The 20857-nt window shown below is 38.1% G+C and overlaps 1 protein-coding gene across 2 annotated transcripts; it reads left to right on the top strand.

Annotated features, from left to right (window-relative positions):
- Positions 1-353: 353 nt before the first annotated feature.
- On the top strand, positions 354-18500 carry LOC117417376 (WD repeat-containing protein 53-like). Of its 2 annotated transcripts, XM_034029501.3 has the most exons (3): positions 363-535; positions 12933-13430; positions 17551-18500. In XM_034029501.3, exons 2-3 carry the CDS (start codon positions 12951-12953, stop codon positions 18142-18144), a joined length of 1074 nt encoding a protein of 357 aa, XP_033885392.2. In that variant the 5' UTR covers positions 363-535; positions 12933-12950; the 3' UTR covers positions 18145-18500. The 2 variants fall into 2 exon arrangements, with proteins under 2 accessions (XP_058890588.1, XP_033885392.2); XM_059034605.1 differs by lacking the exon at positions 12933-13430 and having other exon boundaries at positions 354-535.
- The last annotated feature ends 2357 nt before the right edge of the window (positions 18501-20857 follow it).

The raw sequence follows: 20857 nt of genomic DNA, 5'->3' as shown, positions 1-20857 counted from the left end.
GCAGTTTGCATGAACAGTCTCCAGGCTTTATAAGATGATTACTTTTACCTTTGTAACACGAACAGGATCTGCAAGCGGTTTGTTCAACTTTTTATTTATTTATTTATATTTTTTTGCCTCAGTAAAAATCTAATCCTAGCTACGCCCCTGGTGTTGTACCTGATCTCTGCAACCAGGGAAGGCAGGTTTGAATGCTGAGCGATTCACGTGCACAGCCACATGATGGTTCAGCCGCACATTCCTAGCTGCAACAGGATAAAACACTGAGAGACAAAGGATAATTTGTTACAATATTATATCTGTCAACACAATCTGAACTCTGAAAAAAAGTAGAACGATAAAGGTTTAATTAAAGTACCCTGTCAAGTTACCAAAAAAAATCTATATTTGGTGTATAATAATAAATCACGATTTTTTGGAACACTGCAGCTTTAAAGCTTCATATGCTGTGTTTGCGACGTCATCAATCTGCGCTCCCTGATATCCCTGCAAAAGCTTCAGAAACTTAAAGAAAGGAGAAACACATAAGTTAACGGTAGGGTTATAAAGTAATAACAATGAATTCGTGGTTTATTTTCAGATGCTTGTAACATTAACAGAAAACAGTTATTGTAATCACTGTTTGTTGAATCAAAAGCTCGGGTCAATGAATATATCTACACACCGACTACAGCACCACCAACAATACGTATATAACCAGAGTAATTTAACGGTATTGTTGTCAAGATGTACTGTTATTGTGTGTGGTTAAAGAAACAATATTATAGTTGAATTATTCACTTTTGATTATTTTATGAGTTAACACGCCGGACATAGCAACGCTTAGTCATTTGGAGTGTAACGTGTTTTATTATTATTATTATTATTATTATTATTATTATTATTATATGTATACAGCAATAATAATAAGAGGCCCCAAACATGACCGTGGTGTTGAAAATGTGTTAAAAAAAAAAAAAAAAATCTTAACAGTAGGTAAACAAGCTGAATGATCTCAGTAAGAAAAGACCCATTGCTTCTGTAAATCAACGTGTGAACTGATTTTCTTGGTATCAGGGTCATACTAGTGACCTAATTATCTGTACGTGTGCCGACATTTTCAAAATCTGTGAATGTACTGTAGTTCACCATGACTTTACAGAACTAACTGATTTCTGCATGTTTCTGTTTGTCTGGTCGAGTCAAGGTTTTACTACGGGATCTGGTGACAATTTTCATTAACTCCAGTTACACCACAGTCATTCCTCGTCCTCCCTGCGTATGTACAGGAGGTTACAGTGGCCTGGCTTGATCTTTGGAACGTTATACTGCATATCCATAACATTTGTTTAGATATTTGTTACAGAAAGTTATTCCATACATTGAATGCATGTTTTAAAAATGAGCAGATACAGTACAGTTAAGTAGAGGTCTGCTCGGGCCTAAATTTGAAAGTAAGTACCTTCAGTGTACAGTATTATTATTATTATTCCCAGTTTACAGTTAAAACGTAAATAAATAAATAAACAATCGTTCTCAATTAATCGTATCTCATTTACTTCCGTTTCTAATAGTCCAACGCTGCATGATTTAAAAGAAAACAACAAAAGACTTCTTCAAAACTTTGTTACCATAAATGGCCACACAGAAGATGCTCTTGCAAATTCAAGGCTGTATTTAGAGCCCTGTGAAATTCTTCTTTTTTAATTTTATAAACGTTTTATTTCACAAATTTTATTACAGATACACATTAATAAAAACAACTCAAATGTACAGTATATCAATAATTGTATAGTATACATAGACATGCTACTTTAAGATATTAATCGGTAAAGCTTGTTAAATGTTGAATTCCCCAAAAATATGAGTTTGTCTGAAATACATTTATATAGGATAAACGTCGGTAAAACCGCTCACTATTTTTCATACTTAATGATAATGTGCACAATACCCTGACCGATGGCTGAAGTCTCCGCGGCAGGATGAAGCGGGCTCGTCCGCCTTACCTTCCAGTGACTCTGAGTCCAGCTGTGCTGAAGCAGGAGAAGGGTAGCTCAGACTCTGAATAGTGCAAGTTAGTTCTGTTCAACTATCTAATGTTTTGTTCTGTGCATATTATTTTTACTCATAAATTTATGCTATAAATGTCTGTATAATACACTTTTGTATGCTGCGTTTTCAGCTGTTTATTTGAGATCATTTTAAAATGTGTGTAGGATCTATATATATACAAGGTATAGCTCTACTGTGACCAAACATGATTTCAATTGGAATGTTGGTAACCATGGCTTTGTTGCATGTTGAATATGATAAAGGGGTTTCACTAAAGGAGATGTTTCTCAATGGCATAAAAAGTCTGTTTTTATTTATTTTTTTTAAAGCATAATGGTCGATTTCACCCATACTTTGCTTGAATGGAAAAATAAAGATAGAAAAAAACGGTAAATTATTTCTAAAATAAATGTTGATATTAGTCATTGATTTGGCAAAAAAATAATGATCGAGTAGTAGCAAGCCTAAATATCCATCATGTTTTAACTACATACATAATTTTTATTAAACATTTTCTGCTTTATTTTTTATAACATTATGACCTAAACATACCTCACCTCACACTGAAAAATAATTTAGTTACCATAAGTTCTCATTAGCGGCAGTAACTGTAACGTACAGTCCCCCACTCTTTTTAATTAACTGCCTGTTTACGGTAAATACTGCTCATGCCCTATACAAATACAGTAAGATCAATATATATATATATATATATATATATATATGTGTGTGTGTGTTTACACGGCACTGCTATTGTGGGGCTGTCATAATAATTGCACATACAGCGATGGGAATTGTATTTCAAGCTTGGGGAGGTATACAGGTAGGCCCTATATAACAGTATACAGCAAGCTTGGGGTTTTTCAGTATTTAAACACTAATAAAAAGCAGATTCATTTATTCAAATTCATTCAAAACCAAAACAGCATTTGCTCCAGTGCAAAGCTTGTACCTGTTGAAATACTAATGCAAAATATAAGCAAACATCCCCAAAAGGAATAAACAGCTGTAATGCTGTAATTGTGTTCCCCTCCATTTCTGTATTTTCTGCTGCTTGTTTGTTTACCTCTGTCTGTGTATTCCTATCCTGTGTGCAGGCATATTCTGTGTCTACCCTGTGATTGGCTGTCTGTCTGTCCTCGTTGGCTGTTGTTTGTCTGTGCCCATTGGTCCTAGTGTGCGGCCAATAAGGGGGTGGGGCTAAGGTGAAAAGAAGGTGCTGCAACGCCATTTTGTGTTGTTGTTATTGGTCTTGTAACCTGAGTAGCTGGCAGAGCTGTGGTCTTTGTGTGTATGAGAAAGGCCTGCTGAATAAAAGTCCTTTGGAAAGAAAGTGTCTGTCTCATTGTCTGCCTCCTGCTGAAATGCTACACTATGTTTGCTTTATAATGATTTTTCGTTTTATTTTGTTTTATTTTTGCATGTCGTTTTATTTAGTTTTATAGGTTGCATTTTGTTTTATTTTGTGCTATTGTGTATTTGCGAAAAACACGGGGCTCTACCTATATCATATCAAACCACTAAATTAATTTTCAACAACAAATATCACACCACAGCTATGGCTTTTAAAACAGCTACAAGATGAATATATCACTTTTCAGTGTGCCACTGCAGAGATGAATTTCCCGTCTTTTTGCTGTCACATTTCAGTAATATTTTGCAAGATTTGCATTGCACAAACCCACTTGGACTTTTATTATCGCTGAATACAACAATATCATAATTTTTCCAAACAGTGGATTTCGATGTACCCTTTCCAGCAATGGAACGTTCCACTGCTACACATTCTCCTGTTGATGCATGTGTGTGTGTTAGTGTATGTGTATATATATATATATATATATATATATATATATATATATATATATATATATATATATATATATATTAGGGATGGGAATTTTAAACGTGTAAACTCTAAAGAAGTTGTTAAATGTTTAATAATATGCTAGATGTATAACCGGTCATGTGACAAATGTCACCAAATGCATATTTTTTTATGCGTTCATTTTAGTAATTTATCATCAGTAGTCCGTCACGTATCAGACTGCTCTAGTGCCACAGTAAGGGCGGATATTATAAAAAGGAAGGGGTTTAGCAATTGCCTCCAAGTAGCTTTTCTAATTGGTGCAACAGAAAGATTGACATTCATGGGGTTTCCATGAGAAAAATGTCTCGTATAAAATGCTTTTTTGGGTTTCCATTCATTCAGTTTATTTTACTCGAGTAAACCGGGGTTTTCACCCGACATCATGCAGTTTTCAGAGCGACAGCATGTGGAAGCGACAGCGTGGGAGAAGTACAGTCGTGGAAAAGTACAGAGCAGTTAGAAGCAGTAAGGAGAAATTACATCTTTAATTGCTTTAATCCGAAAACACTGCAGCTTAAAGTCTAACAGCTGTGTGTCTTTTTCTGATAACAAGCTGAAACTTGGAGCAGCTGATTCAAATACTGTGCCGTTCTGAGACACGGGGGAGGGGCGGAGCCCGCAGCACAACGCAGTAACAAACAAAAGGCAGCCAGTTTTCAGATCGACAGCATGGGAGAAGTACAGTCATGGACAAGTACAGCGCAGTTAGAAGCAGTTTGAAAGCAGGTTGACAGCTGCAGAAGTTAAACTTCCAAAAAAATAAAAAAAACATGGTCTTCAAGCCAGTAATCTGTGACAACTGCATGATGTTGAAAATCCGAGAAAACCCAAAGGAGCTCAACCAAGTTTGTGTAAAGTGCTGCACGATCCAGGACTTGCTTCAACGAGTAAGTGTGCTAGAAATGGAGTTGGAGGAAATGAGACAGCAACAGGAGCTTGAGGAGCTGACACACCCACAATTCATGGAAGTCTGCACCCCTAGCAGACTGAAAGCCACCAGGGAGATGGAAGAGAGTCAAACAGCTGGGTTCAGATAGGCAGAAGCAGGGAAAAAAAAGAAACTTCGTCAAACACAACCACCAGAAATCCAAACATCCAACAAATTTGAGCCACTTCAACATTTAGATGACCAAAACCAACATCAAGAGAAAGAAAGGAACAACATCCAGGACCCTATTAACAGTGCTGGCCAGGCAGCAAAAAGAAGGGAGGTCATGATTGTTGGGGACTCCATATTGAGAAACACAGCAAGTTCAGTTCGCAGTTTGGACCCCCTTACTACAACAGTGTGCTGCCTTCCAGGAGCCTCTGTCAAGCACATCACTAAGAACGTGGACAGGCGCCTAGAACGAACAGGAGACGACCCGGTAGTAGTCGTCCACATCGGTACAAACAACATTGGAAGAGACAGGCCAAGATCCCTGCAAAACAAATTCAGAGAGCTAGGAAGGGAATTAAAAGACAATACCAAAACTGGTATTTTCTGGGATACTGCCGGCACCTTGCAAAGGACCATATGGACAGCTGGAAATACACAATCAAAATGCATGGCTGAAATCGTGGTGCACACAGGAAGGCTTCACCTTTCTTGAACATTGGAGCACATTCTACAACAAGGACTATACAGGTGGGATGGACTGCACTTAAACAGAAAGGGAACCAATCTACTTGGAGAGGAGGTCCAGAAGCATTTAAACTAGAAAGGAAGGGGGGAAAACACAAAAAAAACAGAAGGGAGACCACATCAAAACAAGGGCAACAACTCAGGTAAGACAACTATTAAATGTATTTATCTTAATGCTAGAAGTCTCAAACAAAATGTTAGAACTTGAAGCTACTGCACTAACAAGTAACTACGATGTGATAGGTGTTACAGAAACTTGGTTGTCTGAGTGATGGCGATGAATATAATATTAGTGGGTACACACTGTATAGGAAAGACAGGCAGGACGGAAGAGGCGGAGGGGTAGCGCTATACATAAGAAATAGTCTTGAAGCCCAGGTGTTAAATCAGGACAAAGAAGACAATGCCAAATCAATATGGGTCAGAATAATGGACAAAAATTCAAAGGGCATAATAATAGGAGCATGTTATAGACCGCCAAATTCAGACGCTGAGCAAAATAATTTGTTATACAATGACATTCGAAATGCGTGTAGAAAAGGAGAAGTCATACTAATGGGGGATTTCAACTTCCCCCGTATAAAATGGGAGAACCCGGTGGGGAGCACGACGGACGAAATTGAAATGGTGGAAATGACAAATGACTGCTTCCTAACACAATTTGTCAAGGCACCGACTAGAGGGGAGCATGCCTTAATTTAGTCGTTTTAAATAACAAAGACAGAATAACTAAAACAGAGGTCATAGAGCCATTTGAAGTATTTTTTAAAAACCCAAAAGTAATAACTAAAGCTAAGGTTTACAATTTTAGAAAAGCAAACTATGAAGGTATGAAACAGAGACTAACAGAAGTAGATTGGAGTAAAATAGAGAAAACATCCACAGAAAAAGGATGGCTGTTTTTTAAAAATGTAGTACTAGAGGCGCAAAACAATTACTTCCCAAAAGTAGACTAATCTAAATCTAAAACAAAATGGCCAAAATGGTTTAATAGATCAATTTTAAAAAATATTCAGCGAAAAAAGGCACTTTACAGAGCGTTTAAAAGGGACCAAAATTCCAAAATGTTTTTCCAATATTATAACAGCAAGAGAACATTCAAAGAGGAGGTTAAATGTCTAAGAGACACAAATGGCAAAATCATAGATGAAGAAAAAAAAATTAGCAAATATATTAAATGATTACTTTTCACAGGTTTTTACAAAGGAGGACACGGACAACGTGCCCGACATGTCGACCTGTTCCTATCCAATTTTAAATAACTTTAGCATAACAGAGGCAGAAGTGTTAAAGGGACTAGGAGCTCTTAAATTAAACAGGTCCCCTGGGCCGGATGAGATCCTCCCAATAGTACTCGAAGAAATGAAGGAAGTTATTTACAAACTGCTAACCAAGATCATGCAACAGTCTCTTGACACAGGGGTTGTACCGACAGACTGGAAAATTGCAAACGTAATACCGATCCACAAAAAGGGAGACAAAACCGAACCAGGTAACTACAGACCAATAAGCCTGACTTGTAAACTTATGGAAACTATAATAAGATCTAAAATGGAAAATTACCTATATGGTAACAATATCCTGGGAGACAGTCAGCATGGTTTTAGGAAAGGGAGATCGTGTCTAACTAACTTGGCTTTTTTGAGGATGCAACATTGACAATGGATAATTGCAAAGTATACAACATGGTTTATTTAGATTTCCAGAAAGCTTTTGACAAAGTCCTGCATAAAAGATTAATTCTCAAACTGAACGCAGTAGGGATTCAAGGAAATGCATGCACATGGATTAGGGAGTGGTTAACATGTAGAAAACAGAATGTACTGATTAGAGGAGAAACCTCAACGTGGAGCGAGGTAAGCAGTGGTGTACCACTGGGATCAGTATTAGGTCCTCTGCTATTCCTAATCTACATTAATGATTTCGATTCTGGTATAGTAAGCAAACTTGTTAAATCTGCAGACGACACAAAAATAGGAGGAGTGGCAAACGCTGTTGCAGCAGCAAAGGTCCTTCAAAATTATCTAGACAGCATTCAGAACTGGGCAGACACATGGCAAATTACATTTAATAGAGAAAAGTATAAAGTATTGCATGCAGGCAATAAAAATGTGCATTATAAATATAATATGGGAGATACTGAAATTGAAGAAGGGAACTATGAAAAAGACCTATGAGGTTATGTAGAAATGTCTTCATCTAGACAATGTGGGGAAGCTTTAAAAAAATGCCAACAAGATGCTCGGATATATTGTTGAGAAGTGTTGAATTTAAATCAAGGGAAGTAATGTTTACAATGCTTTACAATGCATTAGTAAGACCTCACCTAGAATATTGTGTTCAGTTCTGGTCACCTCGTTACAAAAAGGATATTGCTGGTCTAGAAGAGTGCAAGAAGAGCGACCAGAATTATCCCCGGTTTAAAAGGCATGTCATATGCAGACAGGCTAAAAGAATTGAATCTATTCAGTCTTGAACAAAGAAGACTACGCAGCAATCTGTTTCAAGCATTCAAACCCCAAGGGACTTTTTCGACCTGAAAAAAGAAACAAGGACCAGAGGTCACAAATGGAGATTAGATAAAGGGGCATTCAGAACATAAAATAGGAGGCACTTTTTTACACAGAGAATTGTGAGGGTCTGGAACCAATCCCCAGTACTGTTGAAGCTGACACTCTGGGATCCTTCAAGAAGCTGCTTGATGAGATTCTGGGATCAATTAGCTACTAACAACCAAACGAGCAAGATGGGCTGAGTGACCTCCTCTCGTTTGTAAACTTTCTTATGTTCTTATGTAAATTAGCTATGCATAAAGTACTCGTGCTATTTTTGAAGATTATTGGTGACATTTTGTTAAAATGTGGTTTCCATGCGCAGAGAACTGGTACACGAGTGAATCTAAGCTGCTGTAATAAAGCAAAATACCCAGTGCCTGCTTGGTTTTACTGCTTTTGACCAAATTGTTTTTCAAATGTCAGATGGGTTGGCTTGTCGTTAATATTATTATCATTATTTATTTCTGAGCAGCTGCCCCTTATCCAGGGCGACTTACAATTGTTACAAGATATCACATTATTTCACATTATACAGATATCACATTATTATTTATTTATTTATTTTCTTAACATACAATTACCTTGCTGTGTCCCACACCTGGGATTGAACCACGACCCTCTGGTCAAGAGTCCAGAGCCCTAACCACTACTCCGGTTACCAATTTATCTGACGACTCATTAATTAAAAATTAACTCGGAGGTATAAAATGAATCTGACCAGCACATGTATTGCAGATATACCATGACTGACAACTGGCAGAGACATTCAGGCAATACAGCATATAGGGAATCAGGTGATGCTGCGTATACTACCTTGGCTTAGAAACCTTACCCGTCCGGGCGGCTGACAGCTGTTGAGGAAGCATTCAACAACACGCTTGGGCAAATACGGGTAGTGGGCACTTGAAAGAGGGGTGGCAGATACAGATGAAACAGACTGAAGTGCATTCATTTGTTCCCAAAATTGCCACTGCCCACTGTCTACAAGCGCAACCCACGTTACAGTATGGGTGTTTATGCAAATTACAACTTGTGACTCTAAAAATGTATTATAAGTGGATTTGGCAACTGTGAAGGTTACCTCAGTCACCAGTATCAATTGGACAGCAGCGAACTGAGGAGGCTTGTGCTGTCAGAGATGCTCTCCTTTTAAGTTGTGTTGGATTTACTGCTGTGTTAAATATTAGTGATGCAAACAAATAAAACACAATACGTTCATTTGCAATTTTATTTGGTCAGTTCTGAGAGGGCATCAACAACTTGGATGTTGTTGCGCTGTTTTGGGTGATCAAACTGGCTTATGACATCCAGTTCATAAACTATATTTATTAATGTGGAGGGCAGATGTGCGTTGTCTTTGGACATAGCTGGGATCAAAAAAAGGACAGGAATTAATTAAGTTAAGCAGCACACTAGCTCTTCGTGTTTAACTTAGTTAAACTTAAGCGTAGTTTTTACAGGAAGGGTATTCTCAAACAGCTGCTTTAATACTGTAACAAACGCATAAGGCAGTTCGTTGGAAGTGGTTTTATACAGAACTGTAAACCCACAAGATATATACAACATGACAGACCAGACACAGCAAAAAACTATAATAAAAAAGGCGGCCCGCATTAGCATTAAGGTGAACTACTCCACTGCTAACCATAAAATCGCCCATCAGCCACTACTTTCTGCTGTCTTGGAATCCACAGTAACAACTTACCTGATCCCTTGCAATATTTATAGTTAAGGATAAACACACTCATTAACATTTACATGTGAAATGCGGGTTTCCATGAGAAACTGGGCGTGGTTTTCCTGTGTGTCATCATTTACACAAGTAAATGAGTGTGACAGGGTGGCTGTGCGGTGACGTCGGGTCAGAAGCAGGAAGGGAAACACTGACACCAAGCAGTACTGCAGTTCAAAACAAAGACACGCGGCGGCGCCGTTTATTCAAATACAAAAATAAATAAAAGGTTTTAACAAAAAGACTTGCTCACAGAGCGAAAATAAAAGTTTGAATCAAAATCACAAACACAAAATAATACAAAGCAACACAGGTCAGGCTGGGCAATTGCTGTCACTGTTCCTGTATTTACTGTAAGTTTCGTTTCTGTTTCGTTTCTCTCTTGCTCCTCTCGCTCCTAACACACCCACCCCGAGCTGGAGAGCTGCAGGCTTTTTATACCGTGGCCGAGGGGTTTAACTAGCTAGCAATTATTCTATTACCCCTCGTTCACAATCTGCACAAGTTTTTTTTTTTTAATTACCGTGGATGGGGCTACCCATCCATGCTACTAAACAAATACAATAACAAAACAAAACACACGGCTACGCTGTCATAAATCATAATACAAAACTAATACAAAATAATACACTGCACAAGGGCAGAGGGGGAGACCTCATTCTAAAACTAAACAAACAATAACTGTACAGGGCTCCCTCGCCCTGTTACAATCCCTCTCTTTGGCCACAAACCTGATTTACCCGAGTAATTCTCCCATATGTGCATGCGCATCGCCATTTCGCGTGTAAATTGACCTACATGGAAACCCCATGATTGAGGTGGGTTTTATTCTCGGTCGATCTGGCGCTTCATTGGTGCACTGTGTGTGGGTGGGTGTGGGTGGGTGTGTGTGTGGGTGTGTGTGGGTGTGTGGGTGTGTGGGTGGGTGGGTGGGTGTGTGGGTGTGTGTTCACGCCTGTAGTAGGCGTGGTATGGTATCAATTCCACGGCAGGGTAATAACGTTAATGACGTGTTTTTTTCTGAGTTTGTTATATATTTAAAATGGCATCTCTAAACAAAGGAAGCCACGTTTGGAAGTATTTTGAGGAACCGGAGGAGAAAACCGTGGTATGTAAATAATTATACCAAACAAAACTGCCGTACCACAAAAACACAAGTTCAGTGCTTCACCATTTGAAATGAAAACATTCAGAATTATTGTGGATGGAGCTACTGATTGCAATAAAAAAGCAAACATCTATAACAACATTTGCTATAGATTTGGCCGAACAGGGCGTGATCACGTTATCCCCTATGAGGACAGTGTGTGTGAATCGTGAATGCGGCAGTTTTGAAATCGATGTAAGATTATCCCAATACTGTGCCGACCCATAAAACAATAACAGCGAGGCTGGAAAAACTTAAAGAAAATTGTGCTGCAGCTGTTCATACAAAACTTTCAAATGGTGAAAAAGTTGCAATTACCACAGACTCGTGGACCCCATTCCCCAATCTTCCTATAGGTGAAAGGCTTTTTTCACTTGAAATTGTTCTGTAAGCTTTTGGACCGAACGGTCGTTTATGTTTAGTACAGTTTGTATTTGTGTGTTGGAACTACTGCACTAAAGTAAAGGACCTCTGAGACACACTTCAAACAGGGAGGCCAGGCATCTCTTTTTACAATTTAATGTAAAGGTGTGTGGATATGTGAATTTGAATACGTTATTTTGTAATACTTGACCATATACAATTAACTGCACAAGAAGGCAAACATTATATTAATTACTTAATATATTACTTGGTTGTGAGTTAGTTTAGCATGTAAAATAGGACTTGTGGCAATGTTTGGGAGGTTTGTGTACACTAGTACAGTATGTAGAGGAGAGTGGCATTTTTAAATCTCTGAGGCAGACTTTTTAATATCAGTCACAGTGCTCTTTACAATTCCAAAATATTGTGCTATTTTATCCCTGGTAATTACCTTTTCCAGAAGTGAAAGTATTTCCAACTTTTTTTCAATTGTAAGCACAACTTGCTTTCAGTTTCCTGTAGCCATTTTGCATTAGCGCTGTACAGTGGTTGATGTTCGTCTCTTTTTTAATTATTATTATTATTTTTTTAAACCTTATAAATTTGGGCAAAGTTACTTAAAGTTAGACTTTTGTAACTGAAGTATATCCCTTTAAAACCGCCCATGCAACATTTGACAGGTTGCTCATGATGTAGCTGTAGCTCCGAGGTGACTGCATGATGAGTCTGCAGTGTGAAAAGAAGCGGTCAGCTGACTGCACGCCACTCCTGAGTCAGCACAGGGGTGGTAGCAGGGAGCCGAGCTTAAATAATAATTGGATATTCTAAATTGGGATAAGATAATAAGAAATCATTGGCGACTACTAAATTTTAAAAAAATTAAATAAAAAAAAATTAAAAACGCCACAATATACTTACTGATAACACTAACCTGACCCAACCTGAGCCCGAACTATAATATACAGACTACACCCAACCCAACTTATTGTCGGGCTCGGGTCGGGTAGCAAGGCTGTACAGTCACGAGCAGCTTTATCAGAGGACCACTATTTCATCTCATGAGCTTTATTAAATCCAAGGGACACTTCAAATCAGTTGAAATCAGGAGTTCATCTACAGTATACCATGGAAAAATAAGCATTAAAATGTACAGCAGCTGCAGTCCTATTAAAATGTATAGTGTCTTACACTTGAATTTTAAATTGAAAAAACAAAATTAAAACAAGTTACAACTTATACAGTTACAGGTAGAGGTGTGCCAGTACACATTAGTAATCCTCGGTAAGGTATGAGATCAATTCTTAAAATGGGGGCTAGGTAGCAAAGAAGGTTAATACACATCTGGAGACCTGGCTTAATGTGAATGAGTGTGGTACTTGACTTAGCCCCTGTTGAACATGAGTCCACATCACGACACCACACAATTTTTGCACAATTGGTAGGCTGTGCTTGAAAGGGGGTGTTGAAAGGTCAGCATTGAGGCATACTCGCAGAGCTACCAGGGGATTTCTGAAGGTGCTTGCCAGCAGCATTGCTGACTAGGCAGTGCCATTGTCCCAGGCCTTCAATTCACAAAAGTCACCTGATCCAATCTGTTTGTTGTTTTATAGACCACTGATCCTGGGAACATGGCGTGGAAGTGGTGCGATGGGCACTCCTTGCCGGTGCTTTGTGTGGGCGCTGGCACTGATGGACTTTTGGCTTCAGGAGCAGAAGGTGGAGAGCTGACAGTGTGGAGTGACGAAGGGACTCCAATTGGCCAGCTAAAACTGGATGGAGGTGATGATGTAACGTGCGCCACCTTCTCTCTATCTTCCCCGAACAAACTGTACATCTCTCATGGGGAAGCAGTCAGCATCTTGGACGCCAGGGCTTTGAAGAAACCTGTGGACCTTTTCCGTGTCAGCGAGGATGAAATTAACTGCCTGTCTGTGAATGAAACGGACAGCCTGATTGCAGCTGCAGATGACTCTGGGTCAATAAAGATCCTGGACCTGAGCAGCAGGAAGGTCATCCGTTCACTGCGCAAACACACAAACATTTGTTCATCTGTGGCATTCCGCCCCCAGCGTCCTCAATGTCTGGTTTCATGTGGGCTGGATATGCAGGTAAATCGGTTTCCAGTATGGTTAACGTTGTCATATTGGGGATGAAAATGAGGGCCAAACATGTTAACTTAAATTATTATAAGATTACAGTTTTTAAATTGTTCAACATGGAACAATTTAAAAATGCCCATGTTTTGCAAACCCAGAATACAGTGATTTTTGTTTACCCTAGTTGAATTTTAAGTCTTCTGGGACATAGCACACTGACCATATTATTATTATTATTTATTTCTTAGCAGATGCCCTTATCCAGGGCGACTTACAATCGTAAGCAAATACATTTCAAGTGTTACAATACAAGTAATACAATAAGAGCAAGATAAATACAATGACTTTTGTTCAAGCAAAGTACAAGTGTGACAAAATGTATGACATATGCAAAGTACAGTGTGACATAAGTATATTCTGGTGAGCACTTGCTGTACACTGAAGCAAGGTCAAATAATGTCACAGCCTCATATCTCAGACATTTTTTTCACATTTACATTTTACAATAATGTGGCGTACATTATACTTGGGGATGTTTTGTTTTTGTTCTCGATAGCTTCTAGTTTTATTTATTTATGTATTTATTTAATGAAAAGTACCAAATAGACAATACTGGAAACATGACATTAATGTAGCTCAACCAGTGCTTAATTTGTAAATCGGCAGGTCCCGGAACACATAGTGAGCGTGAGAGGGGGGGGTGTTCCGTGGGGCTCTGAGGTACCGGAACGCATGAGAAAAAAGTGACAAACACAATGTAGCCAGACAATGTAACTATAACCTGTGTTAAGGTGTCATCTTTAGCCTTGTCTACAATGCTTGCTGCCGCTAAATGGGCCTTGGTTCGGGCATGTTCAAAAACCTTTTTTCTGAGGGCTCTTTGTTGTTTTTTTTACGTCTGAGGCAGAGGACGTTACTGTACATTCCACCCACTCTTTTGCTAGTTTCATCCCTCCCTATGATTAATACTTCTAAGTCATCTTGAGTAAAGTCAGCCAAATTACTAAATAATATTAATAATAATAATAATAATAATAATAATAATTGAGAGGTACACCTAATTTCCAAAATAAATAAATACAAACATCTACTGGTATTGTAACGTTATTGTACCCAAGGCATAATTATATAACTTGTGATTACATATTTGACCTTGAGGAATGAATGTATTTTATACATGGCGATTTACAACTACGGTTAAATATTTTATAATTTAATAATGACGGCGATTCACCTTAGTCCACAAGGTGAAACATAGTATCAGCTACGATACAACAACCTTTTAGGAGGATATTGCACATTCTAATGGATGACGTTCTTAAATGTCTATTATATTTTACACGCACATTAAATATACATTTTCTAAATGTTGTTTTACTGTGTTAAACACTAAAAAATACTAAATATATACATGTTTAAACTTTGTTTTTATAAAATGTACATGTTGCGGTTATGGGTGTGCTTCAATGTGTGATTGATTACATAATCCCAAAGGTTTACTGGATAGAAGAGGAATTGGGCAAACAGCGTTTTGCTATATGCTGAATAAATACCACGGATTAGTTCCACAAATACCACTCGTTCGAGGCTCTCTTTTTTGTTGTTGTAAAAAACAATGGGTGACTCCAAATGTATAGAAAAAAAACACATAAGAAATGCAATTGACTATTTTTTTTTAAAGATTAAATTAAATTAGATTAGATTAGATTAGATTGATACTGATGGCTAAACAATGCTAATGGTTCAAACTGTTATGTTATCTCCAGCATTCTAAATATATATTATTATTTTTTTTGTTAAACTATATTTAATTTAATGTTTATGAACCAAGTCAACCAAATATAGATTCTCCCTTGCTTTTGTGATGTGCAGTTTGTGAACTACTCGTTCTTTCCGGTTCAAATAAACCTACGTAAACAATCTTAATGCGGTCTACATTGATTGGTTTTGTGTCATTGAATCAGTGAATCAAATGAACGAAATGAATCGATTCACCAAACTGAACTGAATCAAATGAATCGAGACACTAAAAATAATCGAACTGCCCATCACTAATCCTCCCCGACCCCGTCCCCCTCTCCCGCCGAGTCTGACTCACTAGTAGGGCTACTAGCTAGTGGAGGACGTGCCGGTGGTGATGCTGAACTGGCGGGATTAGCAGCGCAGACAGTGCTGCTACCTAAGGCGTCGCCATCAGGAGCAGTTTCCCCCTCATTTTTGATTTGGCTTTCCTTTCCCACGACACGTTTCAAATTCAGTAGCGACGACTAGCCTAGGCTATGTGACGTGATTACTTAGGGACCTCTCACTAGCTGACCACCACTGTTTCAAGATCAGTTACTTACCTCGCCGGCCCGCCCCATAACCTCTATGTACAAATAAGACAGCAGGTCTGGAATCGGTGTGACGGGATAGGATGCGCTTTTACGGGGGGCGGGAGAAATAACGAGGAGGCAGAAGCAACTTTAACTCTGATCGCTTTTATTAGAATGTTTAAAGTGCAAACAGTGGAAAAAATAATAAATCATGCCGCGAGAGGTACCGGATCCGGACAATTTAGGTGCCTGAACAAAAAAAGTAAAATCTGAGAGGTGCCGGATCCTGTTCCGGCAGGATCCGGCTCAAATTAAGCACTGAGCTCAACCCTCTTTTTGACAAATAAGGGTTTATGAAAACCAGGAGCTTGACTGAGACTCAGATTAACTCCTGTTATTAGACTGATTAGTTCCGAACCGATTTCAGTAGCAGCAACCTGATTAACTAGAGTGTAATTCCTGGCATATGATCATTTTAGAACCCAACATACCGTAAAACTTAAAATAATTACCGGGTCTCAAATAATCACCTGTCTCTAATACGCGCTGGGTTTGCTGGCAAATATTGTAAATAAACACCGGGTCTCTATTAAACGCCGGGTCTCTGTCATTGCCATTGAAGCTGAGGAAGATAAGTGACAGCAATGAAAGTGACTCTCAGAATTAATAAATAATAAAAATAGAAAATGTAATTTAAGGTAGGCCTACATGCAATGCATATTTGTTTAATGCAGTTATTACATTATTAAAAGTTTTGATAATTTTAAGCATGCTGAAAGCAGGCCAGATACAAACCACTAGGTGTATTTTAACGTGTTTTGTATTAACAATGTACAAGTTTGAGATTAAACAATAAATTATTTTTTATAATGATACTTATTGCTTTTATTGTTCATTTTTTAAAAACATTTTAGAAGTTTTATTATTATTATTATTATTATTATTATTATTATTATTATTGTGCTGTAAGTGTAGCATACATGCCTGTGTTCTGATATCTACAGGGCTGTTTGTAAATTTAACTATTATTATTATTATTATTATTATTAATATTATTATTATTATTATTATTATTATTATTATTATTATTATTAACAATGGTAGATCTAATTCTGTTTTTAAATACAAATTCGTACTTCTGCTTGTTCATTTTCCAACATTTTGCATACCATATCCTTGTTAACCAGTGCATATAGAAATACAGTAATACTTTTGTTTTAGTTTATACTTGAGGGCGTACAATACAATGTAATTTTGTTATAAAACAAAATTGTTACTTAATTCCCACTGACACACAACCTTTTAACAAAGTTGCTGGAATGTTTAAATTGAGTTACGATGTTGCTACAAGGTTGTGTGTTAGCGGCTTCTCAATGACTGCATGAAGCATGTGAAGCTAGAGATCTAATATAAACGCCAGTCTCTAATACGCGCCGGGTCTGCTGGAAAATATTGTAAATAAACGCCAGAGGCGTTTAATTGAAGTTTTACTGTAGTTATAAAAAAAAAAAAACTATTACCTACTACCCGTCTTGTATCATTAATGTGTTTTTTTTTTTTTATGGCACAAAAAATAAAGTGAATTTGTGCTGTTCATGCCAGTGTTGGCTGAACTTTACTCTACAAATAGTTACACCTGTCCTTGGGGAATGGGTAAAGGCTTTTAAGGCTACAAAAATGAACATTGTCCTTTTGTATAGTTATATAACATTTGTACAGTAATGTGGCCTTTTAATCCGTTCTGATTACTTGACTCTGTTGTTGTCTATTGAATTATAAACTATCTGTGCATCATGAAAGATGTTGTCTTGGTGCAGGTGATGCTCTGGAACCTGCAGAAAGCCCGTCCTCTCTGGGTTCAGAACCTCCAGGAACTGGGTGAGGAGGAGGAGGTGCAGCAGAGTGCGGGCCAGCTTTTCAACCCTCCTCTCGCGCATGCCATCACTGTGGCGGCCTGCGGCAACACCTTCGCCTGCGGTTCCGAAGACGGGAAGATCCACATGTTCAAAGTGGTGGGAACAAGGTTTGAGAGACAGGTGGGGTTCAAGGGGCATAGCCAGGGGGTGTCGCAGGTCCACTTTGTCAACTTCCTGTCCCATCCCCACTGGCTGGTGTCTGGAGGGAATGATGGGAAGGTCTTGCTGTGGGATGCCAGCACAGGAAGCATGACGGAGAGCAAAGGACAAGCCAAAGGAGGCCACAGGAGAAAGGCAAAGTCTGTAAAAGGTGCCAGCAAGGAAGGTGCTGACCACAACACAGAACTGGAAGTCAAAGCTTTTTCACCAAAGCTGTGCATTAACCACGAGGAGAAAGTGAACTGGATTTGTCCGGCACAGCTGAAGGGGGAGGGTCGGATTATAGTGGCAGATCAAAGTAGCTCGTTGTCTGTTTATCCTATAACAGGCCTGTAGGATCGATATGTTTCTCCCCATTGCTCCTTCAATATGAACCTTGCTGTATTCCAGGGCCTCAGATGGTCTACCAAACAACATTGATGGATAAAAACTAATTTAAGTATGTCACATAAGCCTTGTATTTTCATGATACTAATTATAAGCAAGGTAAAACCATTGGAAATCAGTGCTGTGAGAATCCTAGTGGTCTAGATGTTGTGCGAAACAAGTATTTTGATATTCTTATAATTAATTGAAATAATTTTGAAGCCAAAGTGAGTTTGAGTTTAACAGCAGGGATGTTTTCAGTGTTTTATTGTGTATTGCAATCCCATAACTGAAATAAACACAATTGCATTGCTTTTTAAAATCTATGGTAAGAGTACAATATGTTTCTCCTGTTGGTGGAACATTAATGCTTGTGTCCTTTTCAGTACTGTAGCTGTTGATGTAGGATGTGTCACATTGTCTTTAGTGTTACTCTTTTTTTCAAAGCTGTTTTAAAATAATGTACCGAGAACTTGTTTGTCATGCTTACATTTTAACATGTGCATACTGTGGATATGGGCTGTGGTGATCTACAGTAATTTAGAATTTATAGCCATGGCGAGATATGTATCTCACTAACATGCTTGTTTCTCTGGCACTGGGGAAAATGTCTGGTAGTCAAATGGTTAAGCATAACAAGTTTGGACTAATATAATGCAGATGGTGTTTGAACACACTGCAGTCACATAGCCCAGGTCTGTAACTGACATGCAGGAATTATTTTTCTTAGAGCTGTCAGCTCAGGGTCACGGCCAGCCTCAATGATATATATCAAGCAGGGTTCATATCAGCTTGACAACCTTGAATTTTTTTTTTATTATTATTTTTTTTTAACCTCAATTCTGCAACCTACTTGCTGGTTAGGAGGACTAAAGACCAACTGGAAACCAAAAGGCTATTCAACCCTATGTGGTTGTAGCTTGGCACTAGATAGCTAAGAAAGCTGGTCAAATAGGGTTGGAATTTCACCTGCAAATATGGATTTATGATTGCTGTAAAATGTGTGAATTAAGATATCACCTTGTCGTGACTATAAATGCCTCCCAATAATGATATGCCTTTGTCACACAACTGATCATTTTATGTCTGCTGAAGACTTCCATGCTTACTGCAATAACATTGTTTTTGAATAGCGCTGAGAAAGATTCTCATCATTCAAGATCATGGTTCCACTTGTGCCAACATTTCATTGTAGTGAGCTTTAGCTAAAAATAGAAGCTCCCACAGCAAAATGTTTGCATTTATTGGAAAGTTTTAGAACAGAAACAACTGCACAACTTAAATAAGACATTAGAAGCTGAAAGAATACAATAGGCATTTAAATTTATTATTATTATTTGTTTATTTAGCAGAAGCCTTTATCCAAGGCGACTTACAGAGACTAGCGTGTCTGAACTATGCATCAGCTGCAGAGTCACTTACAATTACGTCTCACCCGAAACACGGAGCACAAGGAGGTTAAGTGACTTGCTCAGGGTCACACAATGAGTCAGTGGCTGAGGTGGTTACAAGCCCCTTTCTTTAACCACTGATGCATACTTCACACACCCTAGTCTCTGTAAGTCGCCTTGGATAAAAGCGTCTGCTAAATAAACAAATAATAATAATAAAATACAGTTGTACAGTACGTGCAGGACTAGTTTTTGAGTTTCCAATACTGCTGCAGGCATCCAACCATTCTAAGTGATACTTGACCCTCCTTACAGATCATGCTCCCATCAACCTGTCCAGAACCGAATACAAATTACAGTAAACCTATTGAAGCACCCTTGTAAATGTACGGTAATTGGCATGTTACCTGTCCTTTAAAACGTTTTGCTTTCTCGTATTTGATATGTAACTTGCTACCATTGTCCTACTTCCTCACTAAAGAGAGTTTGTTTTATTAAATTGTATATGTTGTTATTAACATAAGAAATAATACCAGAACCACTTATGTGATTAAAAAAAATTAAAAAAAATTAAAAAAAAAATTCACCTGATGCCATGGGACACTTTAAGCTAAAAATCCATTGAATTGAGCATGCTTATCTCTGCTTTATAGAGGTTTTTTTTTATATTGTTTGATTTTCTATATTTTGATATGAGTGCTGGCATACTGTCACTTGGCCTGGAACCTCTGCTAGTATTAGATTTAGTAGTATTCATAACATGTGAATACCAATTAATATACAGACTACAAAAACTGTGTTTTGTTTTAACTACAATAGGGACCCCTGTGTACATGTCAGACTATAAGCAGTTATTTTCTTCATGGTAAGTATCTGGCTGGTGGTAAAGTGAAGGAGACTGCAATGCATTTTTGTACATTTGCTTGGTTGGGTGCCTTGGTAGATGGCAAATAGCTAGGGTATAAGGAGAGGAAATAGCATTGGTTTTGTGTTAGCACGCTGTATCACCAGTGGACTCATGACTAAGCCTTGATTATTACCTCCAGGTTTATAACATGAACTCACACTTCTGTACACTAACTTATACAAGGAAACAACTTAAAATATCTACAAACAATGCTATCTTTTCACCAAAATCTTTTTGTTTTGTGTTGAAATCTCATGCCACTTCGTGCCACTGTCAATTGAGTAATTCTATTGTACCTTGTTGTGTAAGGTTTATATTATCAATAAAAAATGTTTTAATTAAAAAAGTCAGTTACGAAATCTTGTGCAGACCCCCCCTCTCCTGA

The sequence above is a fragment of the Acipenser ruthenus genome, chromosome 12 (genome assembly GCF_902713425.1).
Source record: "Acipenser ruthenus chromosome 12, fAciRut3.2 maternal haplotype, whole genome shotgun sequence".
Classification (NCBI taxonomy): Eukaryota; Metazoa; Chordata; class Actinopteri; order Acipenseriformes; family Acipenseridae; genus Acipenser; species Acipenser ruthenus.
This window is presented reverse-complemented; position numbering and strand designations above follow the sequence as displayed.

Coding starts and splice junctions, on each gene's coding strand:
- LOC117417376 (XM_034029501.3), top strand. CDS start 12,951: ATGGCGTGGAAGTGGTGCGATGGGCACTCCTTGCCGGTGCTTTGTGTG. Junction 13,431..17,550: donor CATGTGGGCTGGATATGCAG/GTAAATCGGTTT, acceptor GTCTTGGTGCAG/GTGATGCTCTGGAACCTGCA.